The sequence below is a fragment of the Saccoglossus kowalevskii genome, chromosome 4 (assembly GCF_978046115.1).
Source record: "Saccoglossus kowalevskii chromosome 4, keSacKowa6.1, whole genome shotgun sequence".
Classification (NCBI taxonomy): Eukaryota; Metazoa; Hemichordata; class Enteropneusta; family Harrimaniidae; genus Saccoglossus; species Saccoglossus kowalevskii.
Genome location: NC_140644.1, coordinates 25,172,319 through 25,184,701, shown reverse-complemented (window position 1 = coordinate 25,184,701; position 12,383 = coordinate 25,172,319). Strand labels below are relative to the sequence as shown.

Below are 12,383 nucleotides of genomic sequence, written 5' to 3'. Positions count from 1 at the left end.
ATGTTGGCGATAAGAAGTATTTTTTTCGCTTTTCCTAGTTGTTCAATAGTCTGGTAAATTGAATGTGTCTGGTTAGTGTTATTCAAGCAACGCGTTTTAAAAAATAGTGTCCTGAATTTCAATTACTGTTTTAGTCGCATTGCCCCCAACTCAAACCACAACTCGTTGGTAAATAATCGATGAAATAGTTTGTCTGGACACATTCAAGTTCCTCTCATTGTCACCTTAAAGCTGTGAAAATTTGGTGTTAATCCGACGACAATAAGTATACGTTAGTTTTTGTTAAAGACCTTGTATTTTGAAAAACATAAACTCCTAGAAAACGTCCATGAAGTAACAGCAAAGATTTTCAAGCTTGTTTATCGGCACAATCAATTTGTTTTCCCATCAAGGTCTGTTTTACCATGTGTAGGGACATCCAAATGTGTAAGGCTATTGGAAACCAAAAAATATAGGAATGGGATAGCTATAATTGGATAAATTCGGCATATGAAAACACCAAAATCAATGATTTTTTTTCAGTGGCTGTGTGACCTTGTGTCTGACACATTCATATGCAAATGACTAATCTGTGAAACAAACAGGGGCGGAGACAAACCACTCAAATGTTTGGAAACACTCATTGTGTGTCAGATAGCTACTGATAACACATCCTAACATTGCTTTGTCTTGAGTTTATCTTTGAAACTTATAGGCACACAGATTAAACCTGTGTTGTTGATTTTGGAAAACACTACTGAGGCTGCCTTGCTTCCCTTCTGAAAATCTATATTTTAACCAACTTACATGACATTCTATGTTATATTGACTTTATCATATGAAAGTTTATGGTGCATTTCATCAATTAATAAATAAATGTGAAAATCGTAATTTTCAACACAAATAATAGTCTCGCTACCTTAAATAGTAATTTAATGATAGAAAATAGTAAAAAACAAAATAGAAAATATAATATAACTGAAGAGTCTGCTCTCAATTTAACACATATGATATGTAGTTACCATGCTCACCCAACAATTCAATTTAACATGAAGCATATTTAATTTTATTTTTAATAGATAAATATATAACAGCTTTAGTACAACCATTCTAATTTGGTTTATAAGATGAACAAAAGGTAATAATGCGAAAAGTTGAGTACATAAAAAGTAAAAAAGTGTGGCTAAGTGTATTCTTTTGTTTGTTCATTTACTGTTGCTCAAGTACACATAGAGGGCTATAAAAATGTCTATGTTTGGATTGTAATTTGCATTTGCACTCTTTAAAGTATAAAACATGGTGCCTTTTTGTTTTGTGTATAATTTACAATGTCTTAAATGGTGCTCCTTATTTTCAACTTTGTACAATGGGAGCATAATGTCTGTCTTCCACTGGTTATTTTGGTTTAGTGTAACGACCTCTTTTAATGGCAAGTTTCTGAAAATTTAATTTAAGTTGAGCCATTTTGTTGACATACAGTTGGTTGTACATCACTTCTATGTATTCTTTTTGAATGTCCTGTATAATTTGGAACTTCCCTTTTGTTGTCTGTACTTTTGATGTAATATTGTTTCGTCAAATCTGTGACATTGTTTTTATTTTAAAGTTTCGTTCTAAGATAGTAAAACATGCTTCTGTGTAAGTATTGTTGGCCATGTCTGTCTATCGTCTTGAGATGTTTCTAATATTCAGTTGCAGTACATTATGTTCTTCCATGTTTCATTCTGCATTCAATTTTGCTCACTCTGTTGCCAATTTTAAGAATTTGACGACAAAAGTGTAGGTGATATATTTATGTTGCTGTTTCGTCTGATTTTGGAAAACACCACACATCTCACCTGTATATGTTAATATGGATAGGTGTGCCACATTCCAGTGCCACAAGTATGTCTGCAGGTTATTGACTCTTTAATGTTTCTTATTTGCCACATGCAAATCGCCTTGTATCTGGTTTGCATCCCGAATTCCTGAATACAATTACTTGCGTTTTCTTTGTGTTTACTTGTTGTCTGATGTGCATTTATGGAGAGATTATATGTAGTTTGTAGTACTTCATAGGATTTTGATAGTAGTGCAATGTGGTAGTTCTGTCGCCCCTCGAAACAGTTTCTGGATTTCAATTTTTCCGAGGGAGCATGCCCCAGGACCCCCTAGTAAGGTCGCCGCCTCTGCTCCGTGAGTCATTTATGAAGTTTGGAACAGGTTTGGACTCACAGGACAATTTTGCTTAACTCCATTTTCAGTTTTAAATTGTTCTGTTATAACATCACCTAATTTGACTACAAAATTCATGTTTGTGTACATGTTCTTAATTATGATATATACATTTCCGTAGTACAATGCTTTCTTCCAAATTGTATCGAAACACTTTTAAGGTCCCAAAACAACAATATATTTAATTTGAGAGTCGGAATATTTGTTTGGAGTTTTTGTCGGAACCCTGCTTCATTTGGGTGAATAATCTTATTACATTCTATATAAATGCAATGGGTTTATGATTATCATAAATACTTTAGCTATGATATTACCAACTGATAAACCACGGTAGTTGTTTGTACCCATCCTGTCTCCTTGCTTGTGTCTTGTGATAATAACTCCAGTGTTCCATATTTCTGGGTTACCTCCTGTTTCTAGCACGTAATTTACATATGTTTCAATGCTTGTTTAATTTGTATGTTGCTGTATTTTAATTTCCTTAGATACAGTCTGGCCTACTTGCTTTGTTATTTCTTGTTGTCTTCTCTTTTAGTTGTGTTTTAATTTGTTTTATTCTATCTGGCAGTTATTGTTTCTAATTCGTTGAAAGTGTGTGATTTCTTTCAGTTTGCTATTTACTTTGGTATTTGTGATTGAATTCATTTTCTCACAAAACTCTTGTACATGTTCATTTTCATCTACGAGCTCTATGCGAGATAATATTTTTCACTTCTTGTATTTTTGCATTATTTTTGCAGTTTTTTTTCTTAGTGTAGTAAAGTATATAAGAATCCCATCTGAAAGGTTTCTTTGTAATATATCGGCAAGAGTTTTTAGTTCTTTTTTCTTCATATTACATTGACTGTCTGTTTAATTAACTTTCCTATGCATGGTCTTCTTTTTTGTTTTTAGTTTTCCAGTTTTTATATTGTGTATCATCTTTTGGAATTGTATTGCAATGTCTTGTATTGTCAGTATTATTTACTATGACACCAAATCTTCTCCCCTTTTTCTTCATATATATCTTGCCAGTGCTTTTATTTGTTGCATTCCATTGATAGCATTGATGTATTGGTTTTATGACTTCATTCATGTGTTTTGGTGTTTTCAAGACAGTTGTGATTATAGACAGTGGTCACTTGCCTGGTGTAGTTGTTCATCTTTAAAATGGATGATATTCTGTATTAGTGTTTCTCTTGTGGTTGTATAGTCCACTCTGCTGCATAACAATAACCGTGGCATGTCAGTTGACCTAACCAACCGCCTGAAGTCCGTCCATTTAGTTTCCGTAGATGATTTTCTTTACATAGTTTTGTTAGTTCCACTCCAAATGCATTCTTCCATGAATTAGTGATTTTCCGCCCTTTGACTGTGTTATCATATGGATATATGTATGGTAATGGCATGTTTATATGAAGTTTGTCTTTTCATCTTGAATTGTATCTTCAAAGTCTTTTGCTCTAGCATTAAATTCTTCTTGAATAAATGACATCCATAGGCCATTCCCGTGACCTTTGCTTGACCCCGGTGTATTTACATCCGGGTACTTTTGACGGTGTGGAGCGGCCATTTTGAATTTAGTCGCTGATTGAGATAAACATGCCTTACAATTGCTGTGTCCCTTTATGCTTCAATAATTCATCAAAGAATAAGAATTTACATTTCTACTGACTACCAAAGCAGGAAACATTGTTAAAGAAGTATACAGTGCTTATTAGAAACGACACAGTAAAGGCGGAGTCCAAACAAACGCGAATTTGTATCGCCCATTTTGACGGAGGAGAAAAGCAGTGGGGAAGCCATTTACCTACCATTTTCCCGTGGACGTAAACCGTTGAAAAATGAGTTATCTGAGTCAAAAGCAGCACATGACCAAAGCAGTCGTAGTAATAATGTATTGGATAAAAAAGAGTCGGAAGAACTTGTGGAGCTACGAAACCAAGTAAGCAAAATGGCGGAACTGTTGGAAAAAAACAAAAGCTAGGTAGACCATCTAGAGAATGACATTAAGCAGCTAAAAGGCGAACTAGACATGCATAGACAAAATGAACATAAACAGCACACTGAAAATATGCAACTCAACAATGTGGTCGACCAGCTAAGAAATGGAGCGTTTGGTATTGAGAAGTTCAACAATAATGACGATGACATATCTTTCTATACTGGGTTTCCTGACTTCGAACGTTTTAAGATTTGTTTTGAATATTTCGGGAATTCAGTCAACCAGATCACCTCGCCCAGGGATAAATTGACACCCATGAATCAGTTCATCATAGTTATGTGTAGACTGCGACTTAGACTGTTTGTAAAAGACCTAGCTGAACGTTTTAATGTTTCGAAGACTACTGTGTCTAGATTATTCAACAAGTGGGTAAATTTAATGTATCACGACCTCAAAGAGATTGATATATGGCCATCAAGGGAACTTGTTGATATAAATATGCCACAGTGTTTTAAGGATAACTATCCTGCTACTAGAGTAATAATAGATGCTACTGAGATAGAAATGGAAATCCATCATCACCTGACATGCAGTCCATCACATACTCCTGTTACAAAAGTCATAACACAGTGGTTTTAATTGGAATTACACCCAGTGGAGCAGTCCCATTTGTGTCTGATCTTTACACAGGTATGTTGTTTTAAAGTATGTGTTAAGATGAATTTAATATATTATAAATCTTCTGGTGTAATAATATTTTAATAACCGTATTGACTAATTTACAAAATGCACCCCACCACACACACATACTAATTTTGTTATAACAAATGGAAATAATTTATCATTTCAGGGTCAATCTCAGACAAGCAGATTACCAAACTGAGCAAACTGCCAGAAAAATTGGAGCGTGAAGATGGTGTTATGGCCGACAAAGGATTTGATATACAAGACCAGTTGGCAGCTACTGGTGCAAATCTAAATATACCACCATTTGTAACTGCAGGTCAGTAGATGTCCATAGAACATGTTATTGAAACTCGCAGTATTGCATCCGTTCGAATCCATGTAGAAAGATGTATGGAAAGAATAAAGAACTATATTTGATAGACCCATACCCATTTCATTATGTGGGATAGCAAATCAAATGTTCTATATTTGTGCCATTCTAACAAACTTTCTACCTCCTTTGATACCGGAGGTTAATAAGAAACAGTGTGTATACTGTTGATGTTGTATTATTTATTAAGATAATACTGTATTTTAAATAAAGAAATAAATTAATAAACAGTTACACTTAAAACATGGTGTTTAAATTATTTAAATTTACATACAGCATGTGTGATTATTGTTATAGCACCAATAATAAAAAAAAATAAGTTGTAAATGATGTGTAATTGTTAATAGTATGCATTGGAAAATGTAAAAAAAAAACATTGAAAAATAAATATCAGTTTAACTTTAGTTTTATGCGGTAACAAAACTTCAATAAAAACAGCAAATATGCTTGTTTTCCTATATTTCACATAAAACTTGTCAAAAATCAGTGACAAATAAATTGCATACAAAACACCCAAAAAGTATTTTCAGCAAAAATTAATTCCAGCTAAAATAAAATATTTTACAGTATCAGATTAGGGCTGGCTAGTTTAATCACTTCTCTGCTTATAGGTAAAAAGCTCTGGAAATAGAGGATAACCCTGTTTAATTTTGCAGCTCAAAATTTCTGGAATAACAAAGTCTGTAGAAAATTTCAGAATCTTGGGGAAAACAATATTATTCCAGAGCACTTCATCAAAAAAATTCGTTCAATATGAATATATGTACCAGTTGGGGTCTCTGTGTATACCATTTTGATTTAGTGACAGCCATCTGACATTGTATCTGGTAGAAATACTGGTGATTCTTGCTGAGGTACAGATAGCCTGCGGAGTGCTTTTTAAGAGAGAATGCATTCCCACGTTCTTCACACAGCTTTTCTATTGACAAAGCAGACATCGGGCACTTGATTTCCAAACACCCCACACTTGGTCGGCTTGTTGTATCTATAACTTTTCTGTCAATGAGTGTTCAGGCATGACAGCAAGTCCTGCTTCTGATGTGGAAACACCATAACCTTTATTCATCATATGTTGTGTATATGCAGCTGCAGCCTTTGGCTCCATATCTAGCCCATGTTGGCAAGCTTTTCGTACATATTTTGACCTGCTGTATCCCATGATTTTTTTTAATGATATTATCCGGGGGTGTTGTCTTCCGCCGACTCATTATATTACCTATGACTGAAGCAGTATCTCTGGCACATCTATGTTCAAGCCATTTTTCATTTTCCGACTGCCCCCTGGTTTCAAGTTCAATATTCAACACTTTTTCATTGTCAAGCTTTTGTTTGTCAATAAATGATTTACAAGATATCTGGAATTGTTCGTCTTTTGATAATGGGTATGTTGTGTCTTGGTTATGTGGTACAGCAGGTGACGGTGGCGCTGCAGGTTGTAATTTGTCTTGCACAGATGTAGAAAGTGTATCGGAATTACTACTACTACTACTTGGTTCCAGTTGTTAAAACGCCATCTAAACACATTAAGTGATGATCCTATTATTATTGGAGGTGACTTCAATTGTACTACTGCGCCCGACGTTGATCGCAATGGAGGTTCAGAACCGGATATGCGGACTTCAAACTTATTGAGCACTATCATGCGACGGTTTAAACTTGTTGACGGTAGGCGCCATTACCATGGTGATACAAAACAGTATTCCTGGGGCCGTGGTAATACACTGGTGCGCTTAGATAGATTTTATATCAATAAACATCTATGTAATAAAGTTAAAACCGTTGAAATTCATAATTCATCTCTTGCTCTCTCTGACCATTCTTTGGTTTTTATTAATATATCACATAATAACTCTGATCGCCGCAATCCACTTTGGTGCTTGAATACCAGTGTTTATAAAGTTAAACTTTTGACACAACAGTATTGTTATCATAAACATAACAACTACAAACTATGCACAAATGATCTGGAATCTGAAATACGATCACTCGAAAAAAATTTAAAACACAACACACCACTTCCTAGGCAGTATACTGAGAAAAAAGAATTACTTGCGCGCTTAGTAAATCACGCAGCCAAAGGTGCCGCAACTCGCGCGCGCCATAAGTTTCTTAATGAAACCGATATTTGTAATTCTTTCTTTTTAAGTTTAGAAAAACAAAATGGGAAAAAGAAAGCCATTGTTCATCTTTCACGACACGATGGCACCATTACTGAAGACTCGAGTGAAATTCAAAGGCTTACTCGATCTTTTTACCAAAATCTGTATAGCCCGGATCCAATTGACACCAATGCACAAAATATCATTCTTGCAAGGTTACCCCAAGTCGCTGCAGAAGACCGCGAGGATCTCGATAGTGAAATTACTTTCGATGAATTGAATAAAACACTTAAGCTGCTACCACGGGGTCGCACGCCGGGGTTGGATGGCCTGCCAAACGAATTATATCAAACGTTTTGGCATGTTATAGGCAGAGATCTGCATGCGGTCATTATAACATCTATTGATGATGGCGTGTTACCACTCTCGTTCTCGCGTGCAGTCGTAACTCTCCTCCCCAAAAAGGGTGATAACACTAAGCTCAAAAATTGGCGCCCTGTCAGTCTGCTCGATAGCAACTATAAACTATTCACTAAAACGCTTTCACTGTGTCACTATTGTTCATCCCGACCAACGTTGTAGTATACCTAATCGGCGTATTCACGATAACATAAACCTCCTACGCGATTCCATTGACTACGCTAATACATCTAATATCATACTTGGCATCGTAGCTCTGGACCAAGAAAAGGCGTTCGATAGAGTACATCACTCGTACCTATCGTGTGCTCTGTCAGCCTTTGGCTTTGGTTCACGGTTTATTGCGTATATCAAACTTATGTATGGTAATGCTCAGTCACTTGTTCGTGTTAATGGTGCGCTCACGTCTCCTGTTATGTTTTCCAGAGGGATTAGACAAGGCTGTTCATTGTCATCTCAACTTTATGTCTTAGCGATTGAACCCCTTCTAGACAAAATTCGAAATGACGATGGTATTCTGGGCCTTTAAATACCTGAAAGTAACGGCTACCGATGCAAATTAACCGCCTACGCTGACGATGTTGAATTCTCTATGACACGTGATCAAGATTTCAATAAGCTTGCATATTGGCTTCGTGTCTATGAACAAGCATTTAATGCAAGAATAAATTACGAAAAATCCGAAGGACTTTGGGCTGGCGGGTGGCGCAATCGTAACGAGTCGTCACTAAGTATTAAATGGAATAATGTGGGACTAAAATTGCTTGGTGTATATCTGGCTAATACGAAATCATACGAGGACAAAAACTGGCCAGAACTAGTACAAAATGTTGAAGGCAAAATCGCCTTCTGGTCTAAATTCGCCGCAGGAATGTCCTATAGAGGGCGTGTTCTCGTTGTAAATCAACTTGTTTCATCACAACTTTTACACCAACTCATCGTACAATCACGTATTAATGCTAATCGTGTTCAATATATTCAAAGATATTTGTATAGTGATTATGATCATCCCAGTTTCAAATTCACAGATTATTATTTCAGTAAAGTAGGCAATTTGATGCTCACCAAGCATCTGCTTGCAACTAATATAACATTACCACTTCCAAAGTTACCTAGTGTTTACGCTGGGCTGTTACACTGCTGGAATTCGCTTGCAAAAAGGCGTAAAATCAATGATACTAATCTGGTCAGTCTCCTTAATGAGCCACTTTTTAATAATCCTTTACTTTGTCTTCCTACCTTCAATGAGAATTTTTTGATGAAATTTCTCCCGGCGGCCGGGATCATCAAGATACACGACCTAGTCGATAAACAGAGTAAAGCATGGTCTTCGAGTACGGAGATATACAACAAACTTAATATCCGATCGGAACGCACACTACATCTCCATTTAAAATCATTACATCAAAGTATTCCTGAAAAATAGAAAGTAACAATCAACACTTACCTGAATAGTAACGAGATTAAACCACCCCAACCCTGGAATGACTACTACCAACTTCATCATTCTAATGAAATAAACTTGCCCTTATATAAACTAGAAAAAGGAACAGTGTATAAATACATGATTACATTGCTTCATATTAAACGACATCCGGACGGATAAATGTGACACAGTGTGGCGGGAAATCTTGAATCTCTCGGAAGAAGTTAAACCGAACTTCATAGCTTGCTATGCTTCCCCGGTTACTAAGTTAGAAGGGGACTTGCAGTGGCGCATTATACATGGAGCATACACTACTGGCAGATTTCTGGTTCATGCCAATTTTTCGCAATCGAACACTAATATCCCATTTTTATTCATATTCCTGGACCAGTCTGTTGTATTGGTATTGTTTTCACGGGTAAGGTCGTCACAATTGAGAAGACCCATATGTGCTGGTGTACCTGGCTTCAAGTCGGCTTCGTGGGGTGACATACTTTATGTATATCACGCTGATTTTCACTTCAAGTTTTGGTCGGTTTCCCGATCACTACTACTACTGTAAACATATATGAAGCAAAGATTGTATGACAAACATGAATGCATAATCGGATATTTTGATATCCTAAGGCTGGCCGTCTCGTTTCGCTGTTCTAATGTCACGTGACCAGCTCACACCATTAGGTGGCAATGATGGTTTTCACAGTTTTTTTTTTTGTTCTCTGTACAAATTTTGCTGGTACGGTGCTATAAACACCAAGCTTCCAGTTAGCTACGTTGGGTGGCCTGAGTACGCTCTGCCACGTCGTGTCACGGGTGACTGTCAAATCTCAAATAAAACATTGTTTTTTCACACACTGAACCCGCCTACTGTCATTTTAAATCATGTCCACTTTTTATCACGAATAAATCAACTGGTAGTATTATCACGTAGTTTTTAAACTTTGTTGTGTGTTTTATTTCTGTTTTGGGACTGGTAAGGGGGATCGTAACCCCTTGTGGTGAGAACCAGTGAGATTGGCCTACTTGCAGGGTCCCAAAGCTTAACGTTGTACATTTTTTTGCTTTCATTTACGTTACTTGTTCTTGTCAAACTGCTTATCAAAAATCACTACTTGGTGAATCTAGGTAAGTGTCAGTGTTTGCTGGTTTATCAATATCAAGCTGAGTATGTGTGGTTCGCAATGATAGCTCTGTGTGACAATGCAAATGGCATTACATGTAGGAAACCACAAGTCTTTCCACTATTGTACTGTAATTTATATCGCATATGATGTACTCTCTCAGCATTATTGCCAACTGTGTCTTGATGTCTTGGATCACTGTGTTTGTTAACAGTTTTGAGTTTTGTTGTTTTACCTGGTTGGTGTTTCTTGAAAACTGCACGGTGGATTGGTATGTTGTCCATCTTTGGTTTCCGGGTTGGTACACTCCACTGCTGTGCTCTTGATGTGCATGAGGTATTTTGAAACTGTGTGTGTTTGCCTTAAGAATAATCAGTTAGTCCATATAACATTGCAGCAACATGACAACACACCCCTGACAAACCAGCCACACATGTGCAGTGGGCAGACTGGATCATTAAATTTGCTTTGTGGATGGCAATGTAAGTGCTGTAGACAGTTCTCTTCATTAATGGGAGAATTATTGCCTTCAGGTAGACAAATGGTGATTTTTCAAACATGTTCTATAACCTTTGCCAAATTGTTTATCAGTACCCTTTGCTTTCACATTTAAATATGGTTGGTTTACAAGGAAATGCCACATAGCACTGTAGTCAACTTCAGGTACCTGGAAGAAACAGAAAATGCGATTGATAAACCTGAGTAAAGCGCAGAAAGCAACAGATTGTTATTATAACTGGAAAGTGTTTTATAATAATAAATATCATAAAAATAATAAAAATCATTATTACCATTATAAAGATTTTTTTCAGTTACAGGTAAATAAAATAAAATAATTTAATATCATGTTAAAATACTAAAATATCTAATACATATTAAGTTAAAAATGTAAATAATAATAAAAATATGAAATTTAAAAAAAACAGTTAAATGTATATCATATACTATTTTTAAAGTAGTCTAAACTGTTTTTAATAACTAATGCAGACATTATTCTAACTTAAACTGCTGAATAAACTTTAGATAAATCACTAATCCACCCTTCCTCAGGTGGGATGATAAATTCACTGCTCAATGCCGATGGACATTGTAGCCCTCTTCCTTCAAGCTTTCTTTTAATATTTGCTCCATTATCAGGATCCACCAAGATTTTATCTAAACCACCTGATATATAATCACGAACTCTAAAACAATAGAGGGGGAAGTGTGTAAGACAATAAATTACAAAGTCCCACCTGATAATAAAAGAATCTCCAAATTGAGAACAGGTACACAGTGGTATTGACAAGGATGTCTAGAAGACTATACAATGCTTGCTACAAAAATATACCAAATACAACTTACAAGAACACACCAAAAATCGAATGGTTTTATTAGGACACTCGTTTTTATATTCCCTATATATAAAATATGTTCTGAGAATGTAATAAGTCTACAGTATAAATTGTGATGCACAGCTTTACTTCTATTGAACGATTTTAAACATGTCAGTTACGCCAGTAAAATCAGCCAGTTATTTTTAATTTTAAAAAGTCACATACCCAATATTTGGAATGTTTTTATTCACCGGGAAATGAAATAATGAACATAGCAACCGACAGACATTTAAACTACAAGGGTACTTTATGATGACAACTAAAAGTCAACGCGATGTGATTTATTACCTCTTAACTAGGTAAGATTTTCTTCCCGATGTAGTTGCTCCACGCCTACGTTGTAACCACCGTCTTAGTTGTTTGATAGTTGCATCTGCTGGGTCAGAAACTAATAATTTTGCGCCTGGAATATCTTCTTCAAGGAGATCGACATTAGCATATATATTGCTGTGTTCACCCATTTTGTTTTGGCACACCGTCAAAAGTACCCGGATGTAAACATTCGGGGTCAAGCAAAAGTCACGGAAATGGCGGCCTATTGAGGCTACACTTTGTGTTTTTCGACATATGGACTGCAGTCTTTTTCATAGTAGAAACTGGAATTTTTTGTGGACTATATATGGTACCTACGTAGATGACCATTTCAAGGTTGAAGAATTCTTTGCACATTTCACACCAAATAAAAATTCTGACTTCAATTTTAATACTAAATCGGATGAAAATAGTGATTCCTCCTGATGACCTCAATGCTTTTTCATATGAAAATT

At 35.9% G+C, this 12,383-nt stretch overlaps 1 protein-coding gene and 1 pseudogene across 1 annotated transcript; one reads left to right on the top strand and one right to left on the bottom strand.

Annotated features, from left to right (window-relative positions):
• Window positions 1–4,207: 4,207 nt before the first annotated feature.
• On the top strand, window positions 4,208–5,128 carry LOC146747226 (uncharacterized). The gene is made up of 2 exons (XM_085498346.1): window positions 4,208–4,709; window positions 4,968–5,128. The coding sequence occupies exons 1-2, from the start codon at window positions 4,208–4,210 to the stop codon at window positions 5,126–5,128; spliced, it is 663 nt and encodes a 220-aa protein (XP_085354472.1).
• Window positions 5,129–5,908: 780 nt separating this feature from the next.
• On the bottom strand, window positions 5,909–12,077 carry LOC144356523 (uncharacterized; annotated as a pseudogene).
• Window positions 12,078–12,383: the final 306 nt, after the last annotated feature.

Bases quoted from the DNA above. Each gene is read 5' to 3' on its own strand.
- LOC146747226 (XM_085498346.1), top strand. From the start codon at position 4,208: ATGCATAGACAAAATGAACATAAACAGCACACTGAAAATATGCAACTC. The intron at 4,710-4,967 runs GTCCATCACATA...TTATCATTTCAG, and splicing joins CCATCATCACCTGACATGCA to GGTCAATCTCAGACAAGCAG.